Source organism: Mirounga leonina, unplaced genomic scaffold (genome assembly GCF_011800145.1).
Source record: "Mirounga leonina isolate KUSES-001 unplaced genomic scaffold, KU_Mleo_1.0 Mir_151, whole genome shotgun sequence".
Classification (NCBI taxonomy): domain Eukaryota; kingdom Metazoa; phylum Chordata; class Mammalia; order Carnivora; family Phocidae; genus Mirounga; species Mirounga leonina.
Window position 1 is genome coordinate 42964712 of NW_023270377.1, and position 14700 is coordinate 42979411.

General features: G+C 43.3%; 1 protein-coding gene and 1 non-coding gene across 4 annotated transcripts in view; one reads left to right on the top strand and one right to left on the bottom strand.

The window, feature by feature from the left end:
- NEMP2 (nuclear envelope integral membrane protein 2) overlaps positions 1 to 14700 on the top strand; it is a 127133-nt gene that overhangs the window by 95119 nt on the left and 17314 nt on the right. For 2 of the 3 annotated variants that reach the window (XM_035007523.1, XM_035007524.1), the window contains one exon: positions 10999 to 11114. In XM_035007523.1, coding sequence (XP_034863414.1) covers positions 10999 to 11114 — 116 coding nt within the window. Of the gene's footprint in view, positions 1 to 1265; positions 1624 to 10998; positions 11115 to 14700 lie in introns of those variants that run through there. The other variant, XM_035007522.1, reaches the window with a different exon arrangement.
- LOC118012768 lies at positions 9236 to 9338 on the bottom strand. Its single transcript, XR_004679829.1, has one exon.

Consider the following 14700-nt stretch of genomic DNA (forward strand, 5'->3'; position numbering starts at 1 on the left):
AGCTCTGCTGTTTCTCTGGAGACAGTCTTCAGGGCAGACAAGGTGGAAGTTTAATAGTTTATTTGTAAAACTCATCCCCTTGAAGAGTTCCTTATAAGGAGATTTCTGGACTTCCAGAACAATCTATGGGTGTACACATGGTGCCAGGTATTTGAGGACAATTGGTTAAACCTTACTTTGAAGTCAGGGAAAGTCTAGTTAGTGAGTCCTACTCATACCTTTGGGGAAAATGAAGCTGAGTTATTTTTAGAGGATGATTTCTGTCACAATTGGCTTCTCTGAGGTACCTAAGCAGAAGACCAGAATTAGAAAAGAGGAAATGAACTTTTGTTCTAGTAAATGTTTAGTATGAAATATTGAATCACATTAATGGGTTTTCAGGGCCTGAGGAAGATCTGTTCTTTAAAAAAAAAAAAAAAAGGCAATATAATTTACTTAAGTCTGCAAGTTCTATACTAATTATCAATATAAAGGCCACCAAGATATTTTTTTTCCAGTTTTATTGAGATAATAACTGACATATAACATTGTGTTCGTTTTAGGTGTACAACATGATATATGTATATATTGCAAAATAATCATTACAATAAATTAAGATCCATCACTTCACATAATTACAACATTTTTTGTGTATGAGAACTTTTATGATCTACTCTTAGCAACTTTTCAAATATACATTGCAGTATTGTTAACTTTAGTCATCATACTGTACATTACATCACCAGAACTTATTTATAATTGTAAGTTTGTGCTTTTTGACCCCCTTTGCCATTTTGCCCACCTTCCCCCACCCCCTCTGGCAACCACCAGTTTCCTGTAGTTTTCTTTTCTTTAATGCAAGCTAATTTTAAGACATGTAATATTGGTGATGCAACGTTTTACAGCCCCCTTATACTGAAATGTGTGTTTAGGAGCTTAGACATACAAGTCAGTATTACTTAAGCAACTAAATTGCCAGTTTGTTATTGTTACAAACAAAAAGGAAAATGAAAAAAAGGAAAAATAAACTTTTATTTGTAAAAAAGGGGGTTCCTGAAAGGTCTTCCCCTTCACAGAGAATCACTCAAGAGACCTCTGCGAACTGAGCCCTAAAACCCCGCAGGTCACACGCGGGCCAAGCAAGTTTTAGGCAAATTCGCGGAAGAGTGGCCCCTACCTCCCACAATTTCCACCCTGGCCCAGAGACGGACGGGACTGGGCGGCCCAACCGCCTCAGGGAAAGACGAGACCCGGAAGCCCTGAGGCCCGGAGGGGCCGGGAGAGGCCGCGAGAGGGCTACCGGGAGCCCCGCGGGCCTGGGCCAGCCGGGCCCTACAGCCGACCGCTAAGGCAGAAGCTTCGGGCCGACTCTTCCTCCGCGCCGGGAAGGCGGGGCCTCCGCCTTTCCCGCGTGCGGATCTCGCCGCCCCCTCGTCCCCCTCGTCGACCCCGCGCCATTTCTGCCACTAACAGCCGAACGGGCCCCCAAAGGCTCGGGCCGCGGCTGAGCGGCGCGGAGCCGGTCCCGGGGCGGGATGCGGCCGCCCCCGGGGCGGTGGTGGCTGCTGCTGTGGCTGCCGCCATTGTCCACCCTGCCCGCAGGCGCTGTGCGCGGAGAGGAGGAGGCGGCGGCGGCGTTGTCAGGTAACCGTGGGCTCCGGCGGCGGGCGCGCGCCCGCGCGCCCCCGCTGCCGGCTCCCTGCGCTCTCCCGCTTGCCCGGCGCCCCGCCGACGCTCTGCCTGCGCCCCGGCGGCGGCGAGGAGCAGGGAGCCGGCTGGGCGCTGCCTCGTTCCCTCAGGCTTACCCCGCGGGCGCGGCCGGACCCGCGGCAGGCCCAACCTCCCTTTCCGCCTGCTTGGGCTTCCTGGTCTCTTTGGTGGCACTTGGACATTTTTATGATTTTGGTAGAAGCAACCGCAAGGTGCAGAGTCTCGCCCGGTTCCCTCGTTCACAGAAGCAGCAACCAAAGCCCTCACGTGGTTTGATTTGTCTGAGGTCACACAGCTAGTCACCCGAAAGTCTCCCGACTTTCAACACAGGACTTTTGTATGGTACATCAATTTATGTTGAAAACCTCACTATTTCTCTCTATAGCTATTACTTTGGACTCAAGACAAGAGAGGGTATGAGCTTTGGCTTTAGAGTTAGACCGAAATCCCCGGGCCCCTGACCAAGTCACTCTACTGGTCACATATAAAACAGATAGTATCTGACGGGACTGTTGCAATGTTTAACGTGTGCACAGTGTTGCACAGGAAACAAGAAATGGTAGCTGCTCATAGTGTTGTTATGGCCTGTACGTGGAGTGCTCTCAAGATCCTGGCACAGAAGGAGGAGGCAGGAGTTCTAACTCCACAACTGCTACTAATATGCTAAGACGTTAACGTTTCTGCAACAACCCCCCCCCCCCCCCCCGCCGCCACATGAACTCCTTTAAAAGATTTCCTGGAATTTTTGTCCAACTTCTCTTCATCTCATTGGCCACCTCTGTTTGCAAGGGAGGCAAGCAAGTGTGGTCTTTTACGCTGGGCATAGCACCTCCTCCAGTGAAATCAGGTTTCTTTGTCTAAGGATGAAGACGACGATCAGATTCGGCCAGAGCTGCCAACTCATGGGAATCTTGCAGTGAGTTACACTTTGGAGAACTGTTCTATACCAGTTTTCATTGAACAGACAGACATTTGTTGGGTGTTTACTCAGTGCTAGGCAATGTTAAAAGTGCTTTAAATTATTTATTTAATACCTATAATAGCCCTCTGAGGGTAAGTACCATTAACATACCCATTTTATAGACGAGGAAAGGCAAGCTTAGTAGGGAGAAATGTAACCAGTCTATACTGATGAGAAAGTAAATTACAGATGGGTCTAAGAAGGAGGGTTTCTGAGCATGGCAGCAGCCAGAAAATCGTGTAAGTAGCCCTGGACCAACACCCAGAACCTTGACTTCTAGACATTCATTACATGCCCCCACCCACTTGTAGAATTACCTTGGTCCGGGTACATAATCTTTATGGGCCATGGTTTTCTGGTCAGTAAAATAAAGTTGTTCTGTTGCGGAGTGGTTTCCAGTATTTTCCTCACCTTTTTACTTCCTTCTGTTAACCCAATATTTCTCATGTTTGTGTTACAACATTTGGTGTTAACTATGACTTCTTCTATTTTGTTAACCAGAGAGCTACATAAATGCTTATCAGAACTACTGTTCTGCCCAAGACATGCAGGATGTACACTGAGTTGATAAAATTCTAGCCCAGAGCCAAGAAGAATGGCAACGTATGTAGCCTTATAGCAACTCTTGCCATTCCAGATATGCTTTATGGGACGGGCTGTGGAGATCCTGTGGTGTCCCAGTGATACCACATTGGAACCTCTGGACTAGACTAGGTCTAAGGAACATTGCTGCTCTAAAAGTGGTTTTATGAACTGAGATCAAACAGCTGGTACTTCCTTTCATAATAGGGCGCATTTATAACATGAGAAGCTTGGATTAGATGATACTTAACTGTTGTAAAATTCTGTCTTGAATGCACACACCCTTCCATAAAATAGAGAACATCCAGAGCCAGGCCAGCTTTCTGTCATCCTATTTGGAGGAAAGTCAGAGGCAAGTGACACAGGAGAGGCAGGTAGTTGGCTGGCTAAAAGGAAGAGTTATTATTCATAGTTTGCAGCCAAGGGGAGAGGACCCTAGTAACCATGTGTTGTCTTAGGATGTAGTTGAGGCCACTGCATTGAATTCTCAGGCTTGAACTATGTAGCGATAGGGAAAACCACAGCTTTCACATTCATCTATGGAGAAGAAAAATCAGTCCTTGAAGTTAAAATCAGTCTGAATTTGCATCAGCATGTGCTAATTTCAGATTCATTCTCTGTGCACATTCTTGGAGAAACAAAAATCAAGATTTATATTTAAGTCTGGCTAAAAAAACTAGCGTTAATAGAAAAGTTACCATCTAACTTTGGTGCTCCATGCTAACTCCTTTGAAAATGCAAATTTACTAATAATACCTAGAAAAATCCTTCCTTTGCACTTTCAGGAGCTAAGTTTTGTCGGGTTTTGCTTTCTGTTTTTATTTTTTTCCCTCTCCTTATCCCAAAAGAAAAGCAGTAATAGGCCAAATGGAGAAAATGGCAGTCTAATTTAATAAGTCATTTTATTATTCTATTATAGTTTCATCTGAAGATATTTTCTTCCCATATGAGGGCCATGTAAAGGTTAAATTTTTAGAAGGAACATTGCTGAAATATTTTTGTTAGAGGTTGTTTAAGATCTGCTAAGATTTGAGGAGTGTTTGTGCTTTTTATTTTTGGCATATTCTGTAAGTAGGCTTAAGTATTACCTGCCCTTTTCTGAAGTTTTGACTGAATATTTTTACCTTATGTATGACTAAATTCTTTAACTTAAATATATCCTTTTACACTTAGGAAAACTAATAAATGACAAAAGCGGTAAAAAGGAGTAATTTTAAATGTAATTTATTAGTTAAAGCAGGTGATAACCCATGTGTCCTTTTTTTTTTTTTAAAGATTTTATTTATTTGTTTGACAGAGAGAGATAGTGAGAGATAGTGAGAGCAGGAACACAAGCAGGGGGAGTGGGAGAGGGAGAAGCAGGCTTCCCGCTGAGCAAGGAGCCCGATGCGGGGCTCGATCCCAGGACCCTGGGATCATGACCTGAGCCGAAGGCAGACGCTTAACGACTGAGCCACCCAGGCGCCCCGCATGTGTCTCTTTTTTATATAAGCTATGTAGTCTTAAATTCGATTAATTGAATATTTATAAATTGAGTGCTATTTAAAATGAACTAAGGAATCTCACTGGGTAAGGTAACCCTGACTCTAATCCTTTGGTAATATAAATAATTGTGCTTTGTCTTAGCAGTTTGGGCATAATTGTCCAGAAAGTCAAAAGTCAGGTTTATTGCAGAATCAAGAGAACCTTCTGAGGACTGCAGGGAGTTACAGAAGGTGATGATCCTTTCATGGCTTAGAGATGCAGCCTTGTCAGGACTGGTCCTGCAGATATACCTAGGTGCTTAGGAGATGAGGCAGAGCTGGGATAGCCTACACTTACAGATCTTTCTGGGATCAGGTTTGAGGAAGTGAATACCTAGGTTATGGGGCACCTTCTAGGGTGGAAACATATCCGACGTCACGTGGAAGCAGTAGCTGTCCCTAGGCAGGTACTGTTTTCTTCTGATCAGATGAATGATTATGAGTACATTTTTCTGAATCCCTAGAAATTCCCTTCTGTTTTCTAGATTGTACTGTGAGGGGGTTTTGTTGATATCATTGTGATATCTTTGGGTTTGCCTACATCTACCTCCAGGAAGTTCCATCTTAGCAGGATGAACCAGCGAAGACTGAGGTCATGTGAGTAAATGACCCCTGCGGACATGCAGGCAGCTTCCCAGACTTCAGGGCTTGAACAGCTGATAGAGTTCAGATAAGCAGTCCAGCTGGCTACATCTTCTATTTCCCACCCTTAGGTTGAGATGGAGGAAGTAGAAATTGAATAATAAAATGTCTCTAGAAGAAGCCTAGATAACAATCTTGATTGTCACAGTCACTGTCTTGTGCTTAGCCCAACTAGCCCATGGCTTAAGGTTTATATGAACTCACATGAAGCTAGATCTGTAGTTTCTTGTGGCTGTGAATTTCTAGTTCCTTGGATATTTAGGAGTTCTTGTGTGGATTGAATGAAATTCATCTCTGAAGAAAGTTAATAACAATGAGGGTAACCAGAGGACACCATGAAATGCTAATACCTTGTCTGTTATGTCTCATGTATTGTGTAAATCTGACAACAACTTCACCTCAAAAGCCAGAGGCCACTCTGGAGAATTCCAGGGGGAACACTTTACAACATGCCTTTAGTAGTGTTTCCATAGGTATCAATATCAGAGCAGCCTACCTCCATCTGTACTTTACTTAATCCTGTAGAGGACCGAGGAGAAATTCAGAGCAAGTTCCTTTCTTCTAACTGAGAGGTCCCTTATGCAGAATACACTGATGTACTATATATGAGTAAAACAAAAACAAGCTTCTTGTCTCTTGCTTCTCTCTGCCCTTCTGTGTCGGGGGAGGATAAAGAAGAAGGTCCCTAGCCCAAGGGATCTTCAGGATTACAGCTTTCAACTCTGTAGTTAAGGTATATTGATGATGGAGTAGGGTGAGGGGGAGATGTAGCCTGTGGGCTCTGTAGGTGGGATGTGACACAGGCTGGATAGGGTATCTGATTACATCAGGTTGCTTCAAGGAGGGGGCCAGAGTGCACCTCCTTTTATGATGCTGACTGGTACTGAGCAGCCTTTTACAAAGATTGGCTAGGCTTTCATTGTCTCGGTTATGCATGCCCAAATAACCCACTAACCCTCTCAACTTATAACACACATACAAAAGACAGATATTTAAAGGCTGGGGATACGGTAATGAACATGCTGTCCCTAATTTTATGGAGAGACAGAATATAAACTAATAATAATATGAGGAAAAAATAAAGCAGAGTGAGAAGAAAGTGGGTGAAAGGGGTTGGAGTGTGCCATTTTAGACAGTAGGGTCAGAGAAGGCCTTCCTGAGAAGGTGACATTTGGGCAAACCTAAATTATCAGAAGGAGCAAACTCTGCCAAAATATGGAGAGCGCAGATTGCAGGTCAAGGAATCAGCAAGTAGGAAAACTTGAGGCAGGAATGTCTCAGCATCTTGAGGATGGGAGGGCTGGTGTGGCCTGAGGAGCTGAGAGAAGGAAGAGTAGAGGAGAGAATGTCAGAGGTACTAGGTCCTTGGAAGGGAGGAAGGATTTTATTATGGGTGCAGTGTGAAGTAATCAGTTTTGAGCAGGTAAATGATGTGCTCTGATTGATGTTTTTAAAAGATCTATATGCTGATTGGAGAATGGGTTGCAGGGGGACATTGTAGGGGCAATTCTGGAAGCAGGGAAACCAGCTAAAAGGCTATTACAGTAATCCAAGTGCAAGGAGACTGGCTTGGATCACAGAGAAGCATTTACTTCTAAATTCAAATTATTGCACTATACTTAAAGTACACCATCTTGCTCTTAAGAGTTACAGATATCAAATGACTTAGGAGATAGTTTTAGGACCAAGTGGAAAAAAAACTCATTGGAAGGCAGCATTTGTTTGCAAAGTTCAGGTCCCAGAAAGAGGATATTCCGTCACACCACTAACAAGAGGAGTAGTTCACTGTTCTTATGGGGATTGATTTCTCGAAGTAGAGGAGCCCACTAGGAGAGGCGATGCAGGGAGTAGCCCTGCGGCCACCCTTAAAAAAAGGTGCCCAGCATTAAGCACAAGTGTGGTATTAGGAGTAAACCTGAAGAGAGAACTGGCTGGAAGTTAATGTTCTTACAGTGGTCTGAGGCTGCTGGGGTATGTGGACGTGAGGCCTCCCCCCTTTCCCTGTCCTGTTGGAATGCATTCCCTTTCCAACAATAGGAATTCCTCTCTTTTATTGAGGACCCCCAGTGTAAAGTTGTCAACTCTCGCCACCTGGTGTAGCCCTGTTCCTGCTCGGAGACACCACAGGAGACTCTGCAGAGGCAGAACGTGGGATACCAGAAGACCGGTCCACAGCCCTTCTTCCTATCCTACCTCTGCTCTCATTAGCTGAAGGCTTTTAATGTGCTTTAGTTGCTCAGGTGCTCCCAGGTTCTACACTGCCTTTGACATTGTCTTTTCTACAACTAGCTGCCAGCCCTTGGATGTCCAGGAGTGCCCTCTCCCCTGTGTAGCCTGTGGCCAGGAGTCATTTGCATCTCAGATATACCCAAGAATTCGCTTCAGCATTGGTTGCTTTGTGTGGTCACACTGGTTCTGCATTCTCCTTTTGGTCTTGTATATAAACAGGCCATGCGGGGGGATGCATTTTTAATTTTTAGTATCCTGTAATCTAGCAGAGTGCCTCTAGACCTTCCTTCACATGCCATTTTGAGACCTGTCTCTTAGAGTCTTGTATTTGCATCTCAGTCTCTCAGACTCAGCAAATTTGTTGGTATATTAAAAAAATATATGCATTTCCTCACAATTTAAGAGTAAAGATTAAATGATCTGACAGTGTCACAATGGAAATTACTGGATTCTCATGTGACTTTCCTGCTTTGTGTAGCTTCGTGACTTTTATGCAGTTACATTGGTGGGTATTCTCTGCTGTCTTCTCCCCAAGTCTGTCTTCACTTTCTCCAGTTGAATGCTTAGGATGCTTCTAGCTAGGACATGGACCTATGTGGGCTTATTCAATATTATTCCCTAAATGGATGTAATTGTTGACTAGTTACTAGTTACTCAGTCTTTCCCCAACTTTGGTGTAGCAGGTTGTTCTAGCTTCATTGCGGGTTTTTCTGGAGCAGCTGACCACGCTTTCCTTGGAGGAGATGGGGGATGGGCATAAGGCCCATTTCTCTGTGTGCCCATAGCATTCTCTGTGCCTGTTTCCTATTGACAGATGTGGTGGTGACACCCGATCCTGGATCCAGAAGAATTTATGACTTTCATCTCAGTTCACTTTATTTTTTTTTTCCCTCACAGAAAGTGATTTATTGCTTTTAGAACAAAATAAGATGCTTTCAGAACTTTTGTTAGTGAAGGAAAACAGCACTTGAAAACTTTTCTAAAACCTGATTTTGTGAGCTGATGAAGTAAGCACTTCAACATAGAACACTTGCCCCTTGCAACTGTGTGGAGCCGGAGCTGTCGGTTCGATAAAGCTAACCCCTTAGGAGCGGGGCTCGTGCTTGCGGCCGCTGTACCAAGTGTCGGGTCTGACCTCCTCGCCCTGACGCCTGCGGAGCTCTGCCTCCTCCAGCACCCACTCACGGCTCTTCCTCACCACCCCGCACCTCACGGTCCTGTAGGGCATCCTATGTGGGAGACACGCCTCTGAGGAGATGGATGGCGCGGCCTGGCTGGTACCCGAACGAATCCAGGCAGGGAGCAATGAGTTGGGTGGCCTCGGATGCCCCTTCCGCCACAGAATTCCCCACTTTTGGACTCCCTCTCCTCCTCCAATGATATGCCCAGGGGCCAAAGCCATTGTTTAGTAGGAGGGCAGGAGGTGAGAGACCGCACTCCCTCACAGGCCTCTTTGTGGTAGATGACTATGTGTTTAGGTGTGTTTGTTAGGTGTTGCCTGTGGGGCAGGCTGGGGGCCAAGCTACTTGTGGGGCAACGCAGGCCAGGATCAGCTCCTGAGAGCCTGGCACTACCCAAGGAGAGCTAGAGGCAGGAAACTTGCAACTACAGATGTCTGAGGCAGGAAAACAAGCCTGCCAGCGTGTGGCAGCCCTGACAGCCATCCTCAAGGGCGGATCTTGGCCTTCAGCACGGACTGAGGAGAAAAGGGCATCTCACTTCATTTTAAATTCAGATACAGAGGCAGCCACAGAATAAAATCAATCCCATTACTTTACAATTTTCTTATGCTATCTACCCTCTAATGAAGCACCTGCCTCTCCTCCTCTGTATATTATATGTATGTATATGTATATTATATGTATATATAATATATATTATATATGTGTCATGTTGTGTTATATATTACTTTTATGTTACATATAACACACAAAGCACATATATTTATACACACAGACACAGACACACATATGTATCTACTTCTGTCTCCAAATTTCTCCTGTGCTGCAGACCTATCCATCTTCACTTAGTCCCACAACCAAAACTCAGTTATGTCCCAGATGGAACTCATCCCCCTCTCCCTGCATAAGTTTGCATCTTCTCCAGTGTTCCTTATCTGGGTGAAGGGCCTCACCATCTCTCCACTTACCGGAACTTTCATGTCATCTTCTTGCTCTCCCTCATCTAATGAATCTCCAAAGTCTGTTGATCCCAGTCGTAAGTGGTCTTTAATCCCTCCTACCTAGTTCATTTCTTGCTAAGATTGCTTCAGTAGCCTCCTCAGTGGTTCTTCTATTTTCAGTCTTCTTCACCTCTAAAATTGCACGTTGCTTATAGAATGCTTTTTCTAAAACATAACTGTGTACCTATTGTTTCCCTATTAAACTGGTTATTCTCTGTTTGTTCCCACAGATCCATTCTCTTCCTTCCTTCCCCGGCTTGGTGCCTGGAAGCTGGCATCTGTGGACTGTATCACCTGGGCTTGTTTGCCCTTTGGTTCCCATTGGGTTTGGCCAGTGAGAGGCCCTGATGGGAGGGCAGGAGAGAGAGGTTGAAGTAGTCATACCTTCATCCCACCATCCTACATTTTGGCAAGGATTGCATCCCATTAGACTGTCCCCCGGGCTTCAGTAGCTCCAATAACATCGAGTCCTACCTTTGCCGTTTCAGGCCTAGGGATGTTAAAGGCTTCCGGCTGTTGATGTCTAGGAAGTTCATGGTGCCTTAGTTTACAGTGTTAATGCCTTAACTCTGTCCACATCCTCACTGAACTCTTCAGTGAAACCCTTTGGAGTGTCAGCAGTTTCCTGCTGAGACTTTGATACTTACCTAAAATGCTTCAGTGCTCTGCTTTCAGCATGAAGTCCATACTCCTTAAAGTGGTAACCACTGCTTACCTTTCTACTGCAGATGTTGAAAGGTCCTCATGTATTCCCCACACTCCATCCTCAGTGAATGACTGAACCACTTCTGTGATTTCCCTCATCTCTGTGGTTTTGTACATACTTGCCACCCTCTAACCTGTCTTCTCTGTCTCGTTGCCTCCGACTTATCCTTCAGTACTCAACTCACATTTCCTCTTTTCTAGAAGCTGCCCCCAATTCTTGCCCTTTACTTCAAGATTGAAGTACCTGTTCTCTGTGTTCTTACAGTGCCTTCCATATATCATAAGAGTATTGACACTAGACTGTAATTTTTTGTCTGTCTTCTGTGGGTTGGAAAGACTGAGGGACTATAATTACCATGTAGAAGAATTCATTGGTTAGAGAATGTAAAAATAGCATTATTTTTGTGCATAAAAAAGAAAAAAAAAGATAAGATTCTGGGAACTTAAATATTTTTAGGAAATATATTCTCTTTTCCATCTCTCAGTTCCAAGGTGTAAAGCTCTGAAGGAAATGGATTTTATTAAAACTTCTAACTCAGACTGTTATTGCTACAATCAAAATTCCCAAGTGGAGTGGAAATACATGTGGTCAACTATACAGGTAAGAGCCTACATTTAAATCATGTCTTAGGAACTGAGAATTAAAATGTACTATTTCAAGAATAAAAAATAGCTTTTATATGACACAAAGCAGTGTATCAGTATGAAAGCTGATTTGGGAATCACATAGAGTGGCCCAAGGGAAAGGGACGTGTGGAAGGGAACATTAACTCTTCATACTCTCTGTCAGCCCTTCTCCAAACCACTCCAAATAAATATGGTATCTAAGTGAGCACAGCGTACTTGCTGTTCAGACACAACTCAAGACAACACCCTCTCTCCTACTTTCCAAAATAATTGCTGTCCCAACTGCTCTCTGATCCCAGGTATGGCCAAGATAATAGTTAATCTCAGTAGCCTAGTACCTTCCTTCATTCAGCACTTAATATATTTATTAAGCACTTGCTAAGTGCCAGGAACTACTATTATAGGCTCTTAGGATACATCCATATCTTAGGATCCTAAAACAGATCCCAGCTCCTGTGATGTTTATACTCCTAGGGGTAGGGGATAGGCCATAAATGTAATAGAGAAGAAAATTATAAAACAAGTAAGTGCTATGAAAAAAGAAAATGTAAAGTAGGTGGAATGCGGGAGGTGGGGAGCAAGTTACAGTATAAAAAGAGTGGTCAGGGTAGTTCTTGTTGAGAAGGTGATAGTTGAGAAAGATTTTAATGAATTTAGTGAGTTACCAAGATAATATGCCAAGAGAGTGTATTCTAGGCTGCAGGAAAAGATAGGACAGCATATCAGAAGGCACATGATGTTGATATGTACTATTACTGATAATATACACCACTTTGATCACCTGGTTAAGGTGGTATCTGGCAATTTACAGTTTTACCACTGTAAAGTGACCATTTTGCCCTTTGTAATAAGTATTTTGAGGAGGTAATTTGAAACTATGTAGATATCCTTTTCCTCATCAAACTTTCACTCCCTAGTTTTATCATCCATTGATGATGCTTGCATGAATCAATTATCATCATGATGTTTATCAAATGGTCATTTTCTAATTCCATTATTCTTTCTACATTCATCAGCACTCTTCAATAAGGAGGAGTTTTTCCTCCTCCACTTTATTTATATCCACATAGTATTACAGATTGCAAATTGATTCAGTGGATTATAATCCATTACCTCATTATTTATTTTGACATTCAAATTGTCCTGGATTTGGCCAGTAGGAGCACCTTCAGAGTAGCTCATGTGTCCTTTTAATTTGTATCTATCATTTGAGCATCTTCTGGCAAACAAGATGTTCCAGGCTTTTCTTATAATTTCTTAAACCCAGCTCTGGAATCACACATTTTTTCAAGGAACATTCAGAGTTAGGTGTGTTTATTAGTGCTGGGATACCATTGTCATGTGTAGACACCGAAACATACACACCCATACACCTGTGCACATATCTGTTTCTGTCTCTCCATCTGTTGAGAAACATGAGTTCTGATATCTTCCATACTACTGGGTTCATTCTAATCTCTCTCCTTGCCATATTTGTAACTTTTTTCTCTGATGGGGGAAACTGGTTTTCATTATTCTCAATATATTGATTTATTTGTCTAATGCTAGAATAGTAATTTGTTTATTATTTATTTGTCAATATTTGTTTAGAGTGTGTTTTACCTCTAGTTTAAGAGTATATAGTCTAAATACTGTGCTCCAGAATTAGGTTAATTTATTCCCACACACCCTCCTTTAATATGGTTATATTATTCATTTGAAATATATTGGGTTTTATTTGTTTCCATTTCCATTTGAAATATATTTGTTTTTATTTGTTTTCCCAGGGTTTTTCCCTATCTTAGTTGATCTTATTATCATTTATTAGTAGGTACGGTATTAATATGGTTTTAAATCACAACTCTGTGCAGGAGTATTCTCAGAGAAGTGTCACGCCCCCTCATTCCTCTACCCATTCCTACCAAGCCCTTGTGGGTAGTCAGTCTTACTAGATTCTATGTCTTTCCTGTGTTTCTGTCTGCAAAATGAAGCAATGCATGTTTATAGACAGTGCTAAGGAGTGAGTTTAGATGGAGGACCAAGAGATGAGCCTTGGGTCAGTCTTATATATAGGCAGGAGGAAGGAGCCAGCAGAGGAGAGAGAGAAGGAGCACAAGTGAAGATGTCCAGGAAACTGCAGGAAGAAGGTGTTACAAGGAGAAGGGAATGATCAGCAGTGCTAAATGCTGTTGATGGATCAAATACGATGACTGAGAATGAATTGGCCATTTGATTTAGCAACATGGAGGCCACTGGTGACCTTGTCGGGGACAGCCTGTTGGGAATGAAACACTCCATGATTGAAGAGGGTTAAAGAGAGAATGGGAGGAAAAGAACTGAAGATTGCAGGTATGGGCAACTTTTTAAAAGAATTTGTTTGCAATGGGAAGCAAGGGGATAGTTGGAGGGGAAAGTAAAGTCAAAAGAAGGCTTTCCCCCCGCAATGGGAAAAGTATCAACATGTTTGTATGCTGGTAGTGATGTAGGAAAGATGTTAAGGTTTGAAGTTAACAGCCAAGAAAGAATTCTTGAGACATCTTTGGTGCAAAAGGTGAGTTCATTAAAGTATGGGGATGGGACCATGGGCAGAAAGAGCTGCACTGAGATCATGAGCAGTGGCTTATTATATACTTCTGAAGTTGGGAGGGGGTTAGGGATAGCGTAAGTCTCTAAGGAATTTTGGAAGCAAGGTTTCCAGGACCTTGAGAGGACTAGCTATTGTTGGGAAAAGGTCATTTATTACTGACTAATAAAACCTGAATCATGAGACCCTTCAGATGTATATTGGTGGGTCATATGCTTGGGGGATGATTGCCGACATGTATCTTGGGCGGTAGAGATAAAGGAAGTTTCCAAAGGAATTTTTATATGTTAAAATAGACTTACAGGATCCTGGGGGTTGGGCTAAGATTGCCTTTTGCCCTTAGCAAAGTATGAACATTGAGGCAGCTGAGTTTCTAGAGGAATGTCACTCTCCCTGTTTCAAGGACTTATCAGTGGGCTATAGGTAGAAAGGAAACTTAATTTTTCTTTTGCCTTTGTTTCCCACATCAATAGGATGGTCCAATAGAGAGGGAAGAAGTATTAGGATGTCCTTGAGTAGACAAAGGTGGATCTGATTCAGTGCCCTTAGAATCTCCTTTAAATCTCCTGTGTGGCAGAAAATTCCTCCCCACAGGCAGGAAGCAGAGCACGTGCCTGCAGGTGCCCACCGGTGGTTGGGTAATGGGATAGGAGCCTGTTGACATCGTTTTCTTCCATTTTCAGCCAAGAGTGAGGATGAGGAGGAGGTGTTGGTATTAAGGAAAGAAAAGCTGTGAAATCTTTGTTGAAGAGAGTGGAGAGTAGATAGGAATGTGTGGTATGATCGCCTGTAGCTTCAGGTCCCATTTCAGTTTCACACTCAGGGGCGTGTAGTCAGACAGCTGTGTGTCTGTCTAGCACCATTTGGTGGTGAAAATGCAAGAGTGGAATGGGTGGAGAGTTGGATTTTGCAGGTGGGTGTGACAAAGCAAGAACAGCGCAAAGGAGTCAGGGGTACATGCAAGGGAATGATTTATAATCATTGATCATGGAATTTA